Source organism: Oryctolagus cuniculus, chromosome 13 (assembly GCF_964237555.1).
Source record: "Oryctolagus cuniculus chromosome 13, mOryCun1.1, whole genome shotgun sequence".
Taxonomy (NCBI): Eukaryota; Metazoa; Chordata; class Mammalia; order Lagomorpha; family Leporidae; genus Oryctolagus; species Oryctolagus cuniculus.
The window spans coordinates 34,536,202-34,559,430 of NC_091444.1; the positions used below are offsets into that span (position 1 = coordinate 34,536,202).

General features: G+C 39.1%; 2 protein-coding genes across 5 annotated transcripts in view; one reads left to right on the forward strand and one right to left on the reverse strand.

The window, feature by feature from the left end:
* IARS2 (isoleucyl-tRNA synthetase 2, mitochondrial) overlaps positions 1-814 on the forward strand; it is a 76,352-nt gene extending 75,538 nt beyond the window's left edge. The window contains exon 23 of the mRNA XM_008268410.4: positions 286-814. Within this exon, the coding sequence (XP_008266632.1) occupies positions 286-428 (143 nt within the window). The 3' untranslated portion in view covers positions 429-814. The remainder of the gene's footprint in view (positions 1-285) is intronic.
* Positions 815-995: 181 nt separating this feature from the next.
* The window catches only part of RAB3GAP2 (RAB3 GTPase activating non-catalytic protein subunit 2), a 114,138-nt gene continuing 91,904 nt past the window's right edge, over positions 996-23,229 (reverse strand). For 2 of the 4 annotated variants that reach the window (XM_051820585.2, XM_051820588.2), the window contains 11 exons: positions 19,683-19,856; positions 19,477-19,583; positions 17,023-17,089; positions 15,448-15,518; positions 11,569-11,604; positions 10,290-10,364; positions 9,763-9,981; positions 5,702-5,791; positions 5,211-5,432; positions 4,082-4,240; positions 996-3,871 (listed from right to left, as the gene is read on the reverse strand). In XM_051820585.2, the coding sequence (XP_051676545.1) occupies positions 3,716-3,871; positions 4,082-4,240; positions 5,211-5,432; positions 5,702-5,791; positions 9,763-9,981; positions 10,290-10,364; positions 11,569-11,604; positions 15,448-15,518; positions 17,023-17,089; positions 19,477-19,583; positions 19,683-19,856 (1,376 nt within the window). In that variant the 3' untranslated portion in view covers positions 996-3,715. The remainder of the gene's footprint in view (positions 3,872-4,081; positions 4,241-5,210; positions 5,433-5,701; positions 5,792-9,762; positions 9,982-10,289; positions 10,365-11,568; positions 11,605-15,447; positions 15,519-17,022; positions 17,090-19,476; positions 19,584-19,682; positions 19,857-23,229) is intronic. The other 2 variants (XM_070055336.1, XM_051820587.2) reach the window with 2 other exon arrangements.

Genomic DNA, 23,229 nt, shown 5'->3' on the forward strand with positions numbered 1-23,229 from the left:
TGGGCCATCTTCCACTGCCTTCCCAGGCCATAGTGGAGAGCTGGATGGGAAGTGGAGCAGCCGGGAGTAGAACTGGCACCCATATGGGATGCTGATGCTTCAGGCCAGGGCGTTAACCGACTGCACCACAGCGCTGGCCCCGAAATGTTAGTTTTTTTTTTTTTAATCAGTCTTATATCTAAGAGTATTAATAGTGCAGACATTTTTATTTCCTTTTGTCAGAACATTTTCAGTGGGAACACTAAATTTATTGCTAATTAGCTTCATGTATCTTTCTTTTCATAGGTGGTGATATTCATGAAGAGTCTTCGTATAAAGTAATTGTCATGCCCACTACAAAAGAAAAATGCCCTCGTTGTTGGAAGTATACATCTGAGTCTTCAGATACACTTTGTCCCCGATGTGCAGAAGTGGTTAATGGAAAATAGTACTCGGGTATTAATAGCTTTCTTCTGATGGTACTGATTCGGAACTTAGATGGACTGTTTACAATATTAAAAAGATACCCAACATTCAGATAATGAATCCAAGAGTAATTTAAGGATAAGAATTGCATCAGAAGTATAAAAGTACAGTATACTAACTTTAGTTTCTGTAACTGAAGAATAATGTATATACATAAGCAGAAATACACCTGTGTGGAGGAAGATATATATGTGTGTGTGTATATATATATCCATAATGAGCTTATTCAGAATATCGACAATAGGCTTGCCTTCAAATATGGCTAAGCAGAAGATGTTTTATACTTTATAAATCTTTTTGACTCAGTAAGGTATGATGTCTGAAAATAAAGGCATTCTGGTAAACTCTTGACTGGTGTTGGCTAAAAGTTGTGAATACTGAGTGGCACAAAAGCATGGTTTTGAAGAGAGTGGCAGAAGTGTGTTTCCTCTAAAAGCTGAAGAAAGTCATCTCATTCTTCCCACTGGGGAAAACAGCCTTTTCCCAACAGCTAGTTGTGGGGGTTATATTAGAAAGAAAACATCACCAAATTTGTTATTTAAGAGGTCTCTCAATATTTACATTTATGAATGTTAAACATGAAAGCTTAAAATTTATTTCACTAATATACATAAGTTCACAATGATAAACAGATCCAGAAAATAGCAGTATATACAAGATTTCACTACTTACAGTACATTACAATAGATAATAGAGCATTTTATAAACAGTTCAGTATTGGATTAAAATCTTTCTAAGGATAACTAATTCTACTCAGCAGAAATTAAATTTTAGAAGCCCAGCAAATTCATTCCTGTCAGGAGTAGAGAGGACTTCCATTGTAGCTACAGTATACTGTAAAAAGACTTGTCTCTTATAAATGAAATGGTTTACAGCCACTTCTAAGTTAATGTTACATTCAACCTAAGCTTAGTTTTATTAAGTCTTGGTTTTCTGTGACTTTAAATTACAACTTTAAATATAAGAATGTTTACTTTGATCTTAGATGAATTTTTGTAACAAAGGTGAGACTTTTTTTGTAGAAGTATGAAATGTTTAGAAGCTTAGTGCCATATGCTCTTTGTCTCAATGATCTGGCCCCTTTAGCTCTGTCTAAACACAACCTGTAATGTTGAAGTTATGATTATTTGAACATTTTTCTTCAACATTAAGTAAGTGTATTTAACAAAGTAAAAAAAGTGCATTAGACTTAATGGAGAAGGTGCAGGGGGTGGGAGTATAAATACTCGGAAAACATTACTGGTATTTGTCTTCCCATCAGTAACTACAATAAGTGCCACACATTTATTCCATGTAACATCTAGTTCCTTGATTGGTAGCTCTTCATTGTTACAGAAAGCACATATACGTATTAATTTTTCTTTCTTCCTATCCAATTTATTTTAAAAGCCCTTTAAGAAGTATTAAAATATCTGCTTTTCCTAACCATGTAACACAGAATTAAATTTAAACATTCTATAAGGTTTGTTATCCTAAGATTTAACACTAACTTTGGAGACTTTATGTCCCAACGGAGTAAGTTTAACCAGTTTTATTATCTAAAATGCTTAATAAGAAACCCTTCCAAAAAAGTGCTAATGGAATTGAGGATTTAATCTTTAAGGGTATCTGTAACTCCCAAGTTTCTTGACCAATTTCCTAAAAATTCACACTAATTTCAGAGTATTTAGAATAATCACAGAAAGAACTAATCTCCTTAGGACACAGATAACTAGACTATAAAGCTAAATATGCCTGCAAGAATTCTAGAATGTGTCTGGGGTACTGGAGATCCAAGCAGAAGCTGGGAGGTTGGATTAGCTTAAGGCCCTTTCCAATGCTGTTACTATACACAATATGTGCCTTGATGAGCCTCGCAGGCTCCCCACCCTAAATATTCAAGTCATCTTAAAAATCTACCTTTTAAGACTTAAAATTTTGATAGTCACTCAAATAGCAATTATTGAGCTTTTGCCAGTAAAGATATTACTTTAAATGTGATCTTTTTAGTTAAAGAATTCACATTGTCTTTCTCAAATTTCTACATCTCTTTATAATCCCTGAAAGACATATTCCTCAACTCTGCACAATTGCTCAGAGTTAGCTTCTCAGGAGAAAGTGAAGAAACAAGCTTCTGTATCACAATGAGTTACTATGAATAACAATTGTGATCCCTGACAAATGACAATAATTGCACTGTATGGCTACATTCCAAGGGTATACTATAATAAACACTAGGTTTTTGTGGAGCTCAAAGTACTTTTTACAGAATTTTGGTTAGTTTTGTTTTAATCAGTAAGTGTTTAGCACTTGGACTGTTGTAGGCACTATAGGGTACAAAATTTGTTGTATTTTATCCTCTCATCTGTGAGGTAGGTTTGCTAATGCTGTAATAACACTAAGCATTTTTTCTGTACTGTTCTCAAGGTCAGATAACATCTCCAAATTCCAGAAGCAGACATTTCTAAACACCTGTAGGGAAAAAAGTTTTTTAGACTCTCTTTTAACGTAAGTTTTACAAGGTAATACATTTTTACAGTTACCTGATAGGTCTAAAACTTTGCAACTTGGCAAAAAAGTACATTTTAACTTATAATTTTGCTGTGTTGTTCACATCTCAGATTCTCAATTTTGGCAAGTTCAACAGATTAAGGGGTCCTATTTAGTGTCCCTTCTGTTGAATACGATGATCTTCAATCCATTTTTCCTCCTCAAGCAAGGTTGTCATCTTCTGATGAGCAGACAACCTTGGGATAGGAACCTGTCAGCATCCAGAACTCCCATGTGGCAGCCCAGTATAGGATTAAGCACGGTAACAGACGCATGTTCTCAACATTTATTAAAGGAGAGGGGGATGTCTCTCTAACTTTACGAATACAGTCTGTACATAAACACATTTAAATTTAATTACAATATTTTATATATGAAATATAGACTTTCATAATAGGAACATAATCTGTAAATTATAACCAATTTTAAATACCAAAATTTAACAATAAAACTACTTAAGTGTTTGAATTAAAAATAAAGAGTAAAACCTCTGTATCAGTAACTATAGCATAGTTGATACATCTTTATAGTTTATCTTCAATATTAACCAAAGGGGTGGAATTTAGCCAGGATGGCACTTTTTAAAAGTTAAATGTATTTTCATTTAGTTTACAAAAGAAAAACACATACCTTAAAATTCCAGCTCTCACTATGTAAAATAACCATGCACTAATTCATATTATAGTCACACAACTGTGTTACTGTTTTTAATAGCTAAATGTCATAAAGAAGGAATAGCTATGGCTTCCACAGCTTCAATGAGGTGTAAGGCTAGACTATACTGCCCATGTTTTTCTGGTAAAAGCTCTATTACTTTATTTACTAGTTTAGCTGTTGTTGTGATTGGCACTTCAGTGTTTTGAAGATCCTGGGAGTCCTGCAAAAGGGGATACAAAAGTAACTCATGGGTTCCATCCAACTAAACAATGATTGTTGCTGACTTTAGAGTTACCACAGTTAATTATTTCCCAACAACAATGTTTTTCTTTGTAACTAGGTGAATTAAGATTCTTTATAACCATTATTAAATATGCATTTAAGAAAACATCCAGTGACCTTCTGGCTGAGCTCATTTAATTTTACTTACCATTGTTTTAAGCCAAGTACAGAGTGTGGGTGGAAGTCTGGCAAGCAGTTCCATTCCCTCTTTGGTCTGGGTATGGAGGAGTGCATAAGCCAGTCTTTGCCCAGTCAACACCAGCAGCTGAGAGGCAAGGACCTCTTTGTCATGGACTTGTAGTATGGCCTGAGAATAGGAATACAGAGAAATATAGTGAGGGCCAACAGCTTTATACTCACCATAGGAAAAGGGTTGCCAATGAAGAAGTCTAGTTCTTTTTTTGATCTGTGGCCATGTATATAATCAAAGTAAAAGTCAAATCAAACAGCATTTAAACCCAAAATTCTCATCAGCTATTTTTTCTTATTGCCCAAATCTTCAATTCAGTGTTTTTAATCTTTCAGTTAAAAAACGTTCCATTAGATTTTTTTTCATGATTGCTTAAATACACTTAGAATAACCATATACTAGGAGATCTGTCTGGTCCCTGCCAACCTCATGCTTCTTTACTCCTTTCTTACTATAAGAGGCCTTCAAAAATCTCAGGGAAGAATGTGTATTATGAAAAAAGTACATAATCTCAAAAATCTTTGCATCAAATATGCATCTTCTAATTCTGTTTTCCACACAAATTCTGAAAGGCTCTCATGTTTGGTCATCCATACGGACCCTTCTCCTGGATCTAGTAACCAACCTGGTCCCCATCTCAAGGCCTCTATCCTTGTTGATTCTCTCTCTAGTACTGTTCTTGAAGTTTTCTGAGTGGTGAGCTGCTGTTTATCCTGGGGGTTCAGTTTAAATGTCATATTCTCTAAACACCCCCTATTGTAGCAACTTCTTTTTATTCACATGGTCCTGTTTCTTTTTTTCATAGCAGTTACCACACAGAATTTAGCATGCATTTTGCTCCTACAAATAGATTATTAGTTCCATGGGAAAGGAACCTTGTCTGTTTAATGTTATATCCCTGTGCAGCAGACCTGGCACACTAGGAATTTGATTATCATTTTATATTTTAATATTCTGTATTTTTGTGCCTAGAAGTTCTAATAAAAGGAAAAGCAAAAAGTTTTGTTGTACTTTATACTGGTTTCTTTACTACAACTATCAGTTTTTATACCTTGAGCCCAGTTAATATTCCTGGAGTCGTCATTACCTCTTCTCCTAAGTGGTCAACTCCGTAGTTGTAGAGTTCTACCACATAATGCCTTCTAACAATATCTTCATTAACTTGAAGGTGATGAGCTAAATCCACAGCCAGAACTGGCCAATCTTGGTCCTTCTCAAAAGAAGTGCTTATTGCCTCTTCTGAGTGATCTCTGTCCTTTGCAATTGAATGTTGGGTCTGGACAGCTGCACTAACAACTTTCAATAATAACTGGAAAATGCAAAAAAAGACAGCAATGTTTTATTAGCGTGTTTTCTTAAAAACAAACCAAAAACCTAAATCAAAGTAATTGTTGGCTTTCCAATTATAGTGGTTTTTCCAAATTTTTTTTCATTATCAAACAAGGAAAACATAATTTAATGATAAGCCAGCTCTCAGGAATACCTTGAAAGTGGTCATCCTTTTAAAGCCCAGCTAGATTTCTGCTTACTGGTTTTTTCCCAAGAAATAAAAAATGAAATCCAGTAACTGTAATTTACCTGTTGCCGTACAGATATAAAATTTGGGTCCATTTCCCCACTAGGTAATAACTGAATTGAAGTTAGGTCTTTAAAAAATGCATTTTTTCCCTAAAAAGAAAGATCATGAAAACTGGTGAGTGTGGATTATTAGGAAAAAACAAAGTCAATTAATCAGGAATAACTCATGGTTGCCTTTTGTTTTCTAGTCATTTAATTCTTACAGCAATTACCCAGAATGTGGTAGGCAGCCTTTAAGGTAGTCTCCCCAGTGATCCCTTCCTCCTGAGTATTCATGACTTTATGTTCCCTTCCCTTGAATGTGGGCTAGGGACTCACTGCTAGCAAAGAGAATTAGAAGTTAAAAACATGTTACTTCCAAGATCAGATTCCAAAGGGACCCCGTGGTCCCTTTTGCCTTGAGTGGTCACATTCTCACTTGGCTCTGAAAGGCGGGAGCTGCCCTATGGAGGGTCTCATAGGGCAAGAATGAATCTTGCCAACAGTGATGCTTGGAAATAGATCACCTATGTATTCCAACAGCCAGCAGAGCCTCTCTACAAGACCATGCCCCTGGCTAGTACCCTGCCTGTACTCCTATGAGAGACTTTAACCCAGAGGCACTTAGAGAAGAGGAACCCAGATTACTGAACCATGAAAACTAAGATAATAAAAGTGCTTGTTGTTTTCAGCTGCTAAGTTTGGTAATAATTTGTTACACAATAATAGATAACTAATATATAATGTAAACTCAGTCTTTTTAAAAGCAACTTGTCAGACTGCTTAAAAATGACTTAAGATAACAGATGTATTTGAAGAGTCAGAATATCTGCAAATAAGATTTCATAAGTTCCTTGGCAGTAAATGCAATGCAGAACAAAAGTCTTTCCTAGTCCACCACTTCTAGCCAGGGTACCGTGGCCAGTGTCCTCACCATCTCCTGTTTTGTTGTTTCATCTTCTGCAACTGAGTTGTCCCAGATACCTTCCGATATCCTTCCATACCTAGTCACCTACGACTCCAGGTCATGCAGTAGGACTGCCAAGTAGGTTAAAGCCACTCAGACTTCACAGGGCAACCTACATTTTGGATATCATTGTTTGAATTCACTCACTCACACTCACAATCTGTTACGTAGTTCCCACCTGCTGGTCTTAGGGCCTATAATAGTACCACATTATTTGTTATTTCAAATACTGCTAGTACTGCATATTGAGTATCACAATGACCATGAGGTAGGCACTATAATCATCTTCACTTTCTGAATGTGAAAATGGGCTAAGAGAAACTACTTCTAGTAAGCAAAAAATAGCAGTGGGATTCAGATTCATTGTCCCTCTGTAGATGACAGTCACACAGCTGCCTTGGGTTATATAGGTTGGAACTAACATCACCATGCTCGTCATTTTGGATGATGTATTCTAGTTTTATAAAATCACTCCCACTTTTAAAAAGTTAACTCTGATTTTATCTGAAAGGTAAAAAGAGAAGAGATACTCTTCTTTCTGCTAGTTCACTCTTCAGATGCCCGCAACAGCCAGGGTTGGGTTATGCTAGAGCCAGGAATTAAGTCTGGGTGGCAGGGATGCAAGTACTGGAGCCATCGCCTGCTGCCTTCCATGGTGCACATTAGTCAGAAGCAGAGGAGCCAAGACTTGAACTGGGCACTCTGATATGGGCTGTGGGTATGCTAGACGTCACCCTAACCACTGTGCCAAACACCTGCCCCTGCAAGGTCCCTCTGTGGGGGCAGTATCAAGCTAGGCACTTATACAAAATATGTATAATCTCAAAATACAATAAATGGTTACACATATAAACTTTTAAGTACATTTTACTTTTACAGTCTCAAAGTTACTCATTCAAAACCGGTATTTTTAAGTATATATAGTTATTAAGGCTATAATTACCATACTTCTAGTACTTTAAAAACATTTCTTAAAAAGTATTATTTCTGCTAACATATACTTCAAACTTATTATGTCCAAAATCATTCTAAATAGGCTTCTTTGCAAACAGCATGCCTGATTTTTCAAGCTTGAAACTGGATTTAACTGTAACCTCTTCTGTCTCCTTCAGCAGAATATCTAGTCTGGCATTAAGTTACTGAATCCTCTACATCCCTTCATGATTCTTACAACCTCGCCTCAATCCATATCCTCATCAGCTCCTGATATCTAGTGTTTCCCACATTGTAAACAGTGTGCCCTCCAATCTTCTGGGCATACTGCTGCCCTGCAACTCTAACAAATCTCCTTAATCATAAATGAATTAAAAAATTTAATGAGCTCTTGTTTTCTATCAGGCATGGCACACGAATAGTAAAGAGATGCTAAGTTCAAAGATTGTAGACAAAGCCTTTGAAGGGAAGATGACACTTAATAACCTGACAAATAAACAGGAGCTGGTCACACAAAATTATCACCTATGAAAATTGAACATTGGAATTAAGGACAAAAAGCAATAAAGATGATTTCTGAGAAATGGAAGATAGTAGCTACAGCACAGGGTGCAAGAGAGGAATGGCTGACAAGTTAGGAAAAGTTTAGCAATGGCTATGGGAGCCTTCTTCCTCCTTGCTCTGTTTCCATATAGCAGGAGTTCTATTAGGGGAATATTCCAAGGCTCCTGCTGCAATTCACGCTGCTCCCCCAAAAAGACCAGTGGATTTAGGGCAGATGTGGGAAACCTTTTTACTGTCAAGGGTCATTTGGTAATTTATAGTATCATTCGTGAGCCATACAAAATGATCAACTTAAAAAATCAGCCTGTTAGGGGTTGGTGCTTTGGTGTGGCAGGTTAAGCTGCCACCTGCAATGCCGGCATCCCATATGGGCACCAAGTGGAGACCCAACTGCTCCACTTCTGATCCAGCTCTCTGCTAATGGCCTAGGAAAGCAGTGGAAGAGGGCCCAAATGTTTGGACCCCTACACCCACACTGGAGACCCAGAAGAAGCTCCTGGCTTCGGTTTGCCACAGCTCCAGCCGTTGCAGCCATTTGGGGAGTGAATCAGCAGATAGAAGATTGGCACTCGCTCTCCTCTTCCTTCCTTCCTTCCTTCCTTCCTTCCTTCCTTCCTTCCTTCCTTCCTTCCTCCCTCCCTCCCTCCCTCCCTCCCTCCCTCCAACTCTCTCTCTACCTCTGCCTTTTAAATAAAATAAATCTTTTAAAATAAACATGTTATAGATTTATTGATTTTTGAGTCCCAGTGGCGTTTGCCTCGGCAGGACCAGACCCAATGACTTCGTGGGCCTTATATAGCCCGTGGGTGGACGTTTCCCACCCCAGATTTGGGAGAAGAAGCTGAACATTCTCAGCAGTCCCTTGCTCACCCTCTGAGGGAGGCAGTGTTCATGCAGGAAGAACACAAGTCCTTAAGGGGGCTTGCAGGCGTCTGGCTATGCTGTCCTTGAGTGTGCAGATCTTGCATCTGAGGGTAAACTAATGTACTCCCTTTCCTACAAGCCTAAGCTGTGTTCTGCAACCTAATTTCTACCAGTAGAAAGCTCAGTAACAAAAGCTGACATTTTATCTCCAATTATCTGCATCCTCTGTGTCTCTTATTTAGTCCTTGCGTGGGGAAGAAGACAGTTTACCATTCACAGTGACCAAAATGTGTGGTCCTGGAACCTGATCCTACAAAGGAGCCTCGAAGTCTCGAGCATGGAATTGTTTGATTATGCCTATGCTCTTGCAGCACAGTGCTGGAGGGACTGTTGTACCAGCCAAGGGAATGAGGGCATTTGACCTAGTGGTTAAGATGCCTAGGCGCCATATCTAAGTTGCCTGCTTTTGATGTCCAGCTCTGGGTCCTCACTCCAACTTCCTGCTTATAAACACACCCTGGGAGGCAAGTGGTGATGGATCAAATTGTTGGGTTCCTGCCACCATGTGGAAGACCTGGATTGAGTTATCAGCTTGCACCTTGGCCTCTGGCCCACGGCCATTATGAGCATTCAGGGAGTGAGCTGGCAGATGGGAGCTCGCTCTCAAATCAGTCAATTTTTTTTGCGGGGGGAAAGATCCATGTACCTGCTAAACTTGAAACTAAAGTGGCTCTGAAATCTGATGAAGTCTTACCTTACTGTCAAAAAGTGAAAGTGGCTTCACAGTCTTCAGAGCGAATCTCATGACTGCGTACAGGATGGAGCACAGGATGGAGTGGTGCTCCACCAGCGGGTAGTGGATGTGCTTCTGCTCAAGGGCCAGCTCCACTATCGAGATGGGGCCTTCCACAGAAAGCCAGGCATCCTCTGTGTCCAGGACAGGCGCCTGCATTTCATCCCTGCTAACATCTGCCTAAAGGTGTTGAGAATGGAGGAATGCGTTCAGAATTGGAGAAGAACTTACAACTATCCTAATGAAGAGGTTCTCAGTAGCACCATGCAAAGCCTATTCCATACACAGATACACACAAATGGAAAAAATGCAAAGTCTAATTTTAGTAAGAAACTTCACTTTTATTTAGACTGAAATAAAAATTGGGAATAAATAAAAAATAATTCTGTTACAAAAGTCCTTTCTTAAATCTGATGATGTTCAGAGTAATATTTCAGGAGCAGTTTAGAATGGAAATAGACTTTTTTTTTTTTTTTTTTTTTTTTTACCTCCATTAACGTCTGAAGAAGATCCAGACAGGAGCCAAGGAAAGATGTCACTGCTGTGTCGCTCATCCCCACATCCTGTTAAAGAGGAACATATTAAGCCTCTGCAGGGAAACTGCTACAGTTAACACCAGAGAAACAACAGAAGGCAATTGACCTCTACACTGAATAGGCAGGAATTTTAAAATTAAAGCTTTGGCATAAGTTACTTCCTTTAGGTGCTTTAATGTTAACCAAATTTAAACTCAGGCTTTAAAAAAGTAGTACTACTGTCAATTAAAAAATTAGTGTGCTTTATGTATTGTAAAATTACATTCTCCTCAGTCCCAACAGATGGCAGCACTCCCACATGCACCGCACAGCTTGCAAAGGCATTTATGAGAGCCAAAGGATCATGGTGGACAGTCAGATCCACACCTAAGCATCCAACCTGAAAAGTTCTAAGAGAACACCCTGGTCTGGTTTCAGCACATCTTTTAGGGACTGAGCTGAATTCTCTGAACAAAACTAGATTTCCCTAGCTGGAGAACAGAATTCCAGACTCATCCACTGGCCACAGGTAGTGTCTTAAAAGCTCTAACCAAGGGGCCAGGATATTTTTAAACCAACAACCAATACATCCCAAACATCCCCAAGGTACATAAAGCAAGTATATGTGTGCCTGCCTGTGCACTCATGCACAACTGTAATTACATCACCACTCTCAAGAATACACAATAATTCTACAACAGTGGTCATTTTTGTGGGGGCTATGGGCCTAAATTAGCTGGATTCACATGTACCAACATTTCTTAAGAACATGTAAAAGTTCTGAGTAAAAGCTCCCACGATTAATCAGTGGCCTCAAATATAAGCTCAGTGTCTGTGGGCTATAATATTATTTGGTTAATATCATATCTGTGTGACAGTTAATACATGTAGGTGGAAGATTCATGACACATATGGATATGCTTCAATTTGATGCTGGAATCTTCTATTATAAACTTATAATCTGAACTAGAGCAAAAATATGCAGTAATGGCAGCATGCGATCCTGTCCACAGTCCAAAGTTGAACACATCTTATGAAAACTTAGGTTAAATATGCTCTCTGATAATCTGGAAAGGTAAATTAAAATTGGCCATAGTTCACCACCAGTTTCCTTAAGTATTCTCTTTCCATTTTTCTTATCTCCTAATATGTCATCAAAATGGTAACAGGCAAAGTCCTCCCGCACAGTTAATAAGTTACTACAGAAAGTGTAGGATTCATAGCTATTCCACTAGGTAAGGGTTTCACTTACCCTTCGGCATAGCCTATCTTTTGGGGATTTTCCAACCTAAGACAAAAGGACACAAAATGCTATAATATTTAATAATTTAAGTAACAAGACATTACAATGGTACAGAAAGTAAAAAGTACACAAATTGTAAAACTTCAAATGTGGTAAGCTTTCATTAATTAACTGTTAGTTTTATCAGTAGTAGATGCAATTAATTTTGTGGTAGAACTTGAAAAGTATCACACTAAGCTCACATATAATTTGGCTCTCATGAGCTATGTTGCCATAAAGCCCAGAGCCAGAGTGTGCTAATAATAAAGATCACCTAAGAATTTTGCTTCTTGATAAAGATGCATACCGATCTTACAAGGTTAGTAAGAGGGAAAAACACTTTAAAGAAGGTTAGAGTTATAATCCTAGCTCAGAAAGAGCGCTTTGATTCACTGAGTACTTAGGAAGCTTTTACTGGACATGTCTATGGAGTGATAAGTTGGAGGTAAAAGTTCTCTCTCAGAAACACTCTGAGACAAGAAACTCGCAGGAGACACAAGACAAAAAGACTTCACCTCAGTACCCCTAGCCAAGATTATTCAAATGGCCTACAGACACCAAATCTGAGCATATAATTCCTGTGATTAAAATTGCCCCATGTCTTCAGTATAAAATAACAGCTGCCATTTGCTGAGCCCTTACCGTATGTGCCAGATCCTATATTAAGCAGTCGAGAAAACTCATAATCTAAGCTGGCACAGGACGTCCTCCACGCTCAGCTTTTCTTCTTCCCTCAGCCCCTCATCCCACCAGCCTAAACTACTTGTAGTTTTCTCAATACAACAAGCTACCTCCTATTTCCAGGGCTTTCTGCTGGAACACATTTTCTTCTTGCCCATTTTTACTGATTCAAATACACTTATATATTAAAATTTAAGTATTTACTTTTTCTTTGCTACCCAAACATCTTGTCTACTTACCTGTCTTAGACTAGGAGTTCTTTGAAGTCCAGAACTGTGACTTTATTTATTTATTTATTTTTAAAGATTTACTTATTTGAATGGCAGAGTTACAGAGAGAGAGAGATCTTCCATCTGTTGTTTTACTACCCAGATGGCTGCTACAACCAGGGCTGGGCCAGGACAAAGCCAGGCGCAAAAAAACCTCATCTGAATCCCCCGCATGGGTGGCATGCACCCAAGCACTTGGGCCACCTTCTGCTGCTTTCCCAGGCACATCAGCAAGTAGCTGGATCAGAAGTGGAGCAGCCGGGACTTGAACCAGAACTCATAAGGGATACTGGCATGGCAGGCAGCTGCTGAACTTGCCATACCACAATGCTGGCTCCCCAGCACTGTGACTTTAATCTGTGCTACTACAGCACCTAGCAGAGTCCTAGGCACATTAACAGTGAACATATTATAATAAATATTTATTCAAAAAATCGTCACAAATCTTCTGCCTCTTGGTTCAAGACTGTTTTCACCCAAATCAAAGTTTTAAGGATCAGATATGACAGTGTTGTGAAATTATAAATAGTAACAAACATATAAACTGCTTATTATTATCATCTCAACAAAGGGATGATCAGAGAAAAAGCATAGGAGACCAACATCAAAGAGGCCCAAAGAAGTAAGTTCTCAGGAGTAGTTAAAAGCAGGCAGGAAGATAAGCACAGAGGAAAGAATGAGTAGATTTAACTATCAGCATGATCGAGAAAGCACTTTGAAGGGAGCAGCAGTAGTGCTATTTCTGGTGTAAGAATGACTATCACCATACACTATCACCATACATTTAAAAGAATATGTTGCTATTATAGTGGTGATTCTCTCAACACTTACCTAATCTAGGCCAGAATAAGTTAGGTTTGCACTGGCCTATAAAACACACAGACAAGCATGCTGGGCCACACTGCTTGAGGCTAGGTGGCTCTTCTCCAGTGTGCTAGCAACTTCTGTCCTGTCAGCTGAGTTCTAGCCTTAGATGTTACGCTTGTTCCAAAATCTACATGCTGGCTGGACATGTCATGTAGGTGTGTGATTCAATTAAATAAATGATGAAATATACATGAGACAAAAGGGGAGTTATTTACATATGTGTTATGATATATTTTTTAGAAAGATTTATGGAGGAGAGTAACCCCTAGGTCTTCTGGATTAGATATAGAGAAACTATCTGGATTAGGAGAATAATTGTAAAAAATCTACAGATTTTACACTTGAATGTTATCACAACTTTAAAGAAATAGGATCAGTAGTGACAGGCAATGCACTGTGCATGGGGTTTATACAAGAAAACCAAAGCAGAACTGAAATCAACCCCACTCAACAACAACAAAAAAAGCAAGGGTACCTCAAAAAGATCTTGGAAGAATGGAATTAAAAGCTGTTTATTTTGGTACAAAAATTTTCTGAAATTCCATGGTTTTTTCATAATATGTATTTTCCATGAACATTTTGAAGGCCCCTTTGGATACTTGGATTTCAGAATTTTTTGGCACTATAATTTATCTTTCAATTCTACTTCCCAGGAACAATTTAAAGTTCCCTCATCTGTTGGCCCTGTAACTAAAACATTTGGTGAAAACATGAATGTTTGTATGTTCTAATTTAAAATAAAATGCAAATCCTGGCTTTTCGTTTTTATTTTATTTTAACTTTTACTTAATAAATATATTTCCAAAGTACAACTTATTGATCACAATGGCTTCCCCCCCAATAACTTCCCTCCCACCGGCAACCCTCCCCTCTCCTACTCCCTCTCCCCTTCCTTTCACATCAAGACTCATTTTCAATTCTCTTTATATACAGAAGATCAAATTAGCATATATTAAGTAAAGATTTCAACAGTTTGCACCCACACAGAAACACAAAGTGAAAAATACTGTTTGAGTACTAGTTATAGCATTAAATCACAATGTACAGCACACTAAGGACAGAGATCCTACATGAGGAGTAAGTGCACAGTGACTCCTGTTGTTGACTTAACAAATTGACACTCTTGTTTATGGCATCAGTAATCCCCCTAGGCTCTTGTCATGAGTTGCCAAGGCTATGGAAGCCTTTTGAGTTTGCCGACTCTGATCATATTTAGACAAGGTCATAGTCAAAGTGGAAGTTCTCTCCTCCCTTCAGAGAAAGGTACCTCCTTCTTTGATGACCTGTTCTTTCCACAGGGATCTCACTCGCAGAGACCTTTCATTTAGGTCTTTGTTTTGTTTTGTTTTTGCCAGAGTGTCTTGGCTTTCCATGCCTGAAATACTCTCATGGGCTTTTCAGCTGGATCCGCATGCCTTAAGGGCTGATTCTGAGGCCAGAGTGCTGTTTAGGACATCTGCCATTCTATGAGTCTGCTGTGTATCCCGCTTCCCATGTTGGATCATTCTCTCCCTTTTTTTTAATCTATCGGTTAGTATTTTCAGACACTAGTCTTGTTTATGTGATCCTTTTGACTCTTAGTCCTATCATTATGATCAATTGTGAACAGCAATTGATCACTTGGACTAGTGAGATGGCATTGCTACATGCTACCTTGATGAGATTGAATTGGAATCCCCTGGTAAGTTTCTAACTCTACCATTTGAGGCAAGTCCGATTGAGCATGTCCCAAATTGTACATCTCTTCCCTCTCTTATTCCCACTCTTATATTTAACAGAGATCACTTTTCAGTTAAGTTTCAACACTTAAGAATAATTGTGTATTAATTACAGAATTCAACCTTTCCAAGGATTCAGAGCTCTTCTTCATGTCATTAAAATGCCAGCACTGAGAATTACATTTAACTGAACGTTAATAAAATAGAATAACAAATAACAGTCTGACAAGATTCGATGTAAACAACCTTGTTGATATCAATTAAGGGAACCAAATAAACAAAAAGTCAGTACACGAACTTTAAAATTACCTTACCTTATCCATCAAGTATGCAGCAGCAGAAAACCTTTTAACCAAGAATGTGTTCCACATCATCAGTGCAATACCTAAACAGAAAAAGTAAAGTGGTGAACAGAATGTAAAAGAGTAAAGAGGACACTTACATAGTGTCACTTTTATCATAAAGAACTACTATCTTCTGTAAGTTTATATAAGGGCTATGTATTTAGGTGTCATTTTTTCTCTTACGTAATAAAGTTAATGAAATCTTTACAGAAGTCAGAACTAAGCTACATCAGAGTACACGTAAATAGTCAATATGCATAAGGAAAGATTTACAAGAAGGTGAAGAAATATCTGCTTTAGAATTTACACATAGACATAATAAGGTGATATTCCTCCTCATCCAGCCCAACACCTAGGCTCACTACTTACTAAGTTACTAACTAGCTTAGTGTTCATCTCAATTCCTTTTTTTTTTAAGATTTATTTATTTTATTTGAAAGTCAGAGTTACACAGAGAGAGAAGGAGAGGCAGAGAAAGTGGTCTTCCATCTGCTGGTTCACTCCCCAGTTGGCCACAACGGTCTGAGCTGCTCTGATCTGAAGCCAGGAGCCAGAAGCTTCCTCCGGTTCTCCCACACAGGTGCAGGGGCCCGAGGACTTGGTCCATCTTCTACTGCTTTCCCAGGCCAGAGAACTGGATCGGAAGTAGAGCAGCCGAGTCTCGAACCAGTGCCCATATGGGATGCTGGCATTGCAGGCGCCGGTCCCCATCTCAGTTCTTACAATGAAACATCTACCTATTAAATGGAAATGGCTGCTTCTCTATAGTAATTTGTAACATTTTTTTCAAGGGAATATCAGCAGTCCCTATGGAATAGTAGCCAGTGGAGAATATTCACATGGATTAAAAAAAACAGAACACAGATGATTTCCAAGGTCTAGCTTAACAAAGTTTTTGACTAACTGCTTTTTCACCTAGAATTATAATCCTGAGAAGGCTGTCCTTCTCTAACTGTGAACTAAAGAAGACATCAATGATGTGTCCACAATAGCTCCTTTGCTTACATTTAGGGGTAACAGCCTGGGGACAGAAGAGAGCAGTTTCGGGGCCACCACTGTGGTGTAGGAAGTTAAGCTGCTGCCTGCAGTGCTGACATCCCATATGGGCACTGGTTTGATTCCCGGCTGCTCCACTACTGATCCAGCTCCCTGCTAATGCACCTGGGAAAGCAGAGGCCCCTGCACCCACATAGGAGACCCAGAAGAAGCTCCTGGCTCCTGGCTTGGAATTGGCCCAGCTCTTGCAGTGCAGCCATTTGGGGAGTGAACCAGCTGGTAGAAGATTTCTCTGTCTCTCCCCACCTCTGTCTGTATTATTTTCAAATAAATGAATAAATCTTTAAAAAAAAGATAGTTTCTACCTATTCCCTAACTTCTTTATGAATAGCAGTTTTCCAGGTAGCTAAAACAGCCTTCACTTTGCATATAACAATCTACAGTAAAACTCACAGGATAGGTAACAGGCAAACAAATTTATTCCCATCCTGTTAATCAGGATGCCTCATTTGAATCCGTCAGTGATGTGTTTAATATCCGTTTACTTACCATTCTGTACAGGTGCATTAAGAATATGCTTCAAGTGTTCTATTGACCTAACAAGAAAACGTGCTTCCTTACATACAGAGAAAAAAGAGGGGAAAAGAAGTCATCATTTAGTAGGTGTTTCAAATATCAGTGGTGACCAACTACATACATTTCTGTATAAAGCTATTTAAGAATGTTATAATAAAACATGGAAATATTAGGTAACAAGTAACATCTCATATAACTTTGCTTGTCAAGTTCACATTTCTTACATAATGATTACTTTCTAAAAATTCCCAAATCATATATACTGACACCTGGATTCAAATGCACTGTGGTTTGTATATCACAGCAGTGTTCTTCCTAATAAATCAACTTCACACAGACATGAAGACAATGAATTTTTTTGTAAACACAATCCATTCATTCATTTATTCATCATTCAACAAACATTTATCGAGCATCCCCTATGCACAAAGCTCTGTTTGAGGCATCAAGGATACTATGACAGAGCAGATCCAAATCCTTGCTTTCACTGAGCTTACATTCTAGCAAAGGAGCTAGACAATAAATACAAGTAATTTATACAGTGTGAATAGTGGAAAGTATCAAGAAGAAAAAAAAAAGCAGAGAAAGATCTATGAAATATTAGAAAGGCTATCTGAAATTCAGCTCTTTCTAATCAAGGAAGTTCACACATTAAACCCAAATATCAGTATGTGATACTGATGGAATTATCCAGGTCTTTGTTAAGTAATTCTGTAGCCTGTACACAGATAAGACATATCACCATTCACAACAATATTGATGCTGGAAATTCTCCAGAGATAGTCAATTCTTTTGAGACTAATAAAGTAGTATATGTGTGTGTGGATTTGAAATAAGCATTGGATGGGGCAAGAAGATGAATACTAAACAGAAAAATAAGAAAAGCAGCCACTTATTTCAACGCAGGCACTAACTGGTTAATGGTGAGACTAATCAAAATGTCAGGTACCATGCACCCATCTTCTCTATAAGCCGCTATAACTTTTGAAGATGACTGGTATTATAGTGCTCATATTAGCAGAAAATCTACACAAAAGTTCAGAATCATTCACAAAGGTCACTAGCTGTGTGCTATGACTTACTGGCTACTTGTATAAGTAGTGGCAATGAGTGTGGCATCAGTTTTCTATTACGCAAGCACCTTCGGTTTACAAATGAATGTTGTAGAATTTTCTTCTTACTTACTTAAACTAGAATTCACTCATTCAGATTTTAGAAATCATGTCATCATTTTAGTTCCAACATTTTTCTCATGGGATGGAAAAAGTATTTAAGGAAGAGAGTCTAAATACAACTACAATTCAGGCTGTAGTCACCTGAAGAGGGTGACTTGAGGGGCACTAAGCGGATCTTCTGTCCTACACTTACATTTAGGCTAAAGTTTAACTGACCGAAGACCATTCTTTCATTTAAGTCACCTATTTTTTTAGTGTCTTCCTTTAATGTGTAAGTGAATAGGTAATTTTTTTTAAGAAGGAAGAGTATCAGTAAAGTTCATATATAAATGTGAATCGGTTCATCATGAATTTTTTTTGCAAGAATGCAACCTGATATGACAACAAAAAGAAAGAATTTTGCTTGAGAGGAATAATTTACCAGAGCCCTGACTAAGGAGGCCTAGGTGGGGGAGGGATTTGCAGAGAGGAACAGTCACCATATGTCTCACATCTATGTCATCCTGGTATCAACCCTGGAACACTGGGATCTTCTTTAGAAAAGCGAGGAGGTAGTGCAGAAACAGATTCAGTGACTGGCCAGAGCACAGATGTTAGTCAGCCAGCTACCTGGCATCCAGGTCCAAGACTGGAACTTCTCCCAGGGCCTGGGGAGAGACAGTAGCTACCACAAGTGGTAGAAGATGATGCCTGACAGAGCCACACAATACAGCTCTTTTCATTGTTTTTCTGAGACAGGTATAAGAGCTACAAACTAATACAGACACATCTGAGTATCACGCACTAGGCTAACATCAGGATCATTACTCTAATTTTATCATGATCAATATAATACTAAGAACAGCCTGTTAGGTAGGGGCTCCTCATGTAGGAATTCATAAGGAAATAAAAAAACCTTGTCTCAACTACGCAGTAGTAGTATAAAACATACTGGATTTTGACAAGCAGGAACCTATGCTTAAATCCTGACATTTATTTGGTAGTGTATCCTTAGATAAGGAAATTAACGTCTCTGAGCCACAGTTTTTTCTTCTCTAGGGTGGGGATTAATGATAATACTTAAAATTCATAGCTTCTTGTGAGGATTATAAGAGGTAATATATGAAAAAGTTCTACCACAATCACCAGTACAGAGACACTACAAAAAAGAAAAAGCCAGTGTTCATCAAGTTACTTAATTAAATAGTCCTCCCCACACCCAGAGCCTGAGCACAGAAACAGAATGAGACTGGAAGGGTACTGAGAATCTCACCTCTGGATCTTTATTCCACTGAACAACATACTCCCAACAGCAATGTGCGTGCAGCACGTCGAGCTCAAGGCTACAAGGAAACTGCTCATAGGCTAAGTGCAGCAGGTCTGAAAGTCAGAAGAGCGGTGATGTTACACTTTCCCTCATGAAGACTCAGCCCCATTTCTCAGCTCTGGATTTCGTATTTCTCATTACGTGTGTATCACCTGGTATGGCTCCCAAGTCCATCTCCACCTCTGACACCTCAAGGAAACCTCTGTTAATACCTTCTTTGGGTTCATCTGGATTTTCTAAATCTTTTTCCTTATTAGCCAGTTTTAATACATCAGGGCTCAAGTCCTGTTTAAATATCCACTTGGCCACACTGTCTGCAATGCCACCTACAGTTCAAAGACAAGAAAGAAAATGAAAATTTACAACACGTAAAAACCAGTAACAGTATATGAGCTGTGTTCTCTTATGAAGAGGTATGTCATATTCAGGCCTGAGCCTAAAAGTGATCCCCAAAAGCCACAAGATTTACAGTCATATTACTACCCACCAGCCATCCCACAGCGGATAAGTAAGCTATCTGCTATCAGGAATTTTTTATACTCTCAGATAACATTAACTAAATATAAATGCATATGTCTGGGTACCACATACTTTGTATGTCCACAAATTAAAAATTCACTTTACCAGACACAGAATGAATACATTTTTTTTTTTTTTTTTTTTGACAGGCAGAGTGGACAGTGTGAGAGAGAGACAGAGAGAGAAAGGTCTTCCTTTTGCCGTTGGTTCACCCTCCAATGGCTGCCGCTGCAGCCGGCGCACCGCGCTGGTCCGATGGCAGGAGCCAGGATCCAGGTGCTTTTCCTGGTCTCCCATGGGGTGCAGGGCCCAAGCACCTGGGCCATCCTCCACTGCACTCCCTGGCCATAGCAGAGAGCTGGCCTGGAAGAGGGGCAACCGGGACAGAATCCGGCGCCCCAACCAGGACTAGAACCCGGTGTGCCGGCGCCGCAAGGTGGAGGATTAGCCTATTGAGCCACGGCGCCGGCTAGGAATGAATACATTTTAAAAACATTTTTATATACATTATAAGTGAAAGACTGATTAGCAAGACACTTATCTAGGCTTCACAGAACATTAATTTTTTTAAAAATGTTTATTTTTTACCTACTTGAAAGGCAGCAGAAAGAGTGAGTGAGAGAGAGAGATTTTTCCATCTAACTGGTTTATTCCTCAAATGCCTTTACAATAGCCACGGCTGGGTAGGCTGAAGTCAGAAGCCCAGAACATCATCCATGTCTCACATGGGGGTGGTAGGAGCCCGAGTACCTAAGCCACCACCTGCTACCTCCCAGAATGCATTAGCAGGAAGCTGGGATGGAGGCACAGCAGCCAGGACTCAAACCAGGCACTCCAAATTGGGATTTGGGCATCCCAACCTGCAGTTCCACCAGATGCACCACAATGGCCTCCCCAATAATATTTTTAATAATCAACTAACTTGTCTGTATATTTATGGGAAAAATTCAGCCATAGGTAATCAGTGACTTAATCTACACCATGTTTCAGTCAATATTATAAAAACTATAAATCCAAGCTGAAAAACATCTAAGACCTTTGAAGAGTCCTGTTTACTAATGAAAACAAGTTATATATTCTTCTACAATTTATAAAACATTTTTCTTTGTCTTCTCTATTTTGATTCTAATAAAAACCATTGCATACAAAGAATGCTTCACAGTGAATTCACAATCATCAGAGAACATACGCAACAGCAGTACACTAGGTGATCTAATTTCTCACTTGTGGGGGCCGGTGCTGTGGCGTAGTGGGTAAAGCCACCACCTGCAGTGCTGGTACCCCATATGGGCTTTGGTTTGCTCCACTTCTGATCCAGCTCTCTGCTATGGCCTGGGAAGGCAGTAGAAGATGGCCCAAGTCCTTGGGCCCCTGCAACCACATGGGAGAACCGGAAGAAGCTCCTGGCTTCGGATCGGCACAGCTCCAACTGTTGAGGCCAGTTAGGGAGTGAACCAGTGGATGAAAGACCTCTCTCTATCTCTCTCTCTGCCTCTCTGTGTAACTTTTTCAAATAAAGAATCTTTAAAAAAAATTATTTGTGGCCTCTAACTATTTGATACTTTTCACTGAAGAATTAATCCACTGAATATTTTGCTTAGAGTACTATTAAAATGGTACCCCTATGGCTGGTGCCGCAGCTCACTAGGCTAATCCTCCACCTGCGGCACCGGCACCCCAGGTTCTAGTTCCAGTTGGGGTGCCGGATTCTGTCCCGGTTGCTCCTCTTCCAGTCCAGCTCTCTGCTGTGTCCCAAGAGTGCCGTGGAGGATGGCCCAGGTCCTTGGGCCCTGCACCCACACTGGAGACCAGGAGAAGCACCTGGCTCCTGGCTTCGGATTGGCACAGCGCGACAGCCGCAACGCACCAGCCATAGTGGCCACTTGGGGGGTGAACCAATGGAAAAAGGAAGACCTTTCTCTCTGTCTCTCTCTCTCACTAACTCTGCCTGTCCAAAGAAAAAATGGTGCCCCTATACATTCACTAGGTGCAGTAAGTAGTAGTTAGTGTAGTAAGTAGTTAGTGTAAGTTTACGATGAAATTAAGTCTTATATGAAATTAAGTCTTATAAAGTGAGAGAATGTATTAAATGAAAATGTATTAATACATGGGTATTTATAAATCTAGAAATACAGTCATGCTGCTATCAACTGCTGAACAGAAGTGTTGATAAGAAGAGTGAGGATCTCCAAAATAATTCAAAATGTAGGAAGTTTATGTTCCTGCATGATGGAAGCACTGGAACCTAAATGACTCGAGGGCAGTGGAATGTGAGCTTCAGAAAAGAGGAATAAAGTCCTACGGTGGGTAGGAGGCAGAGGAGAACATCTGCAGTGAATGGATCCTAAAGATTTCCTGGAGCAGGTGGCACTTGAGCTGGACGTTGAAAGATAAGTAATATTTAGATACCAGGGACAGCGGGATGGGAAAAGAGAACAGACTCAGATCCAAAGATGGGAGTTATAGGGATGCTTCATTCTAACTAAAACTTAGGAAGCAAGCGAGCAAGGATTAGAAAAATGAGTTAGATTCAAAGTCAAGCTCTTGGAGAGTAAGGATGAGTTTATAATTGACTCCAGTGACCTTCAAGCTTCTCAGTTTTATGACTCCTTAAATTCTTGAAAATTGTTGACAGGAGCCGGTTCTTATGTTCTAGTGGGTTAAAGCCGCCACCTGCAATGCCCACATCCCATATGGGTGTAGGTTTGGATTCTGGCTGCTCCACTTCCAATCCAGCTTCCTGCTAATGGCCTGGGAAAAGCAGCAGAGGATGGCCCAAGTGCTTGGGCCTCTGAACCTATGTGGAAGACCCAGAAGAACCTCTGGGCTCCTGGCTTCTGCTGGGCTCAGCCCTAGCTGTTGTGGCTATTTGGGAGTGAACCACCAAATGGAAGATCTCTCTTTCTCTAACTGTGCCTTTCAAGTAAATAAAAATAAATCTTGTTAAAAAAAATTGTTGACAATACCAAAAAACTTTGGTATATGGGTTTTATCTGTTGATACTATAAATCAGAAATTTAAAAAACATTTTATTCACTTTAAAATAAAAACTAACCCAATTACATACTAATAGTATTTTATGAAAATAAAATTTTTAAAACACAACAAATATATTTATGTTTAAAACTTTTTAAACTTATTTTAAAATTTATTTGAAAGAAAAGAGAGGCAGAGGGAGAG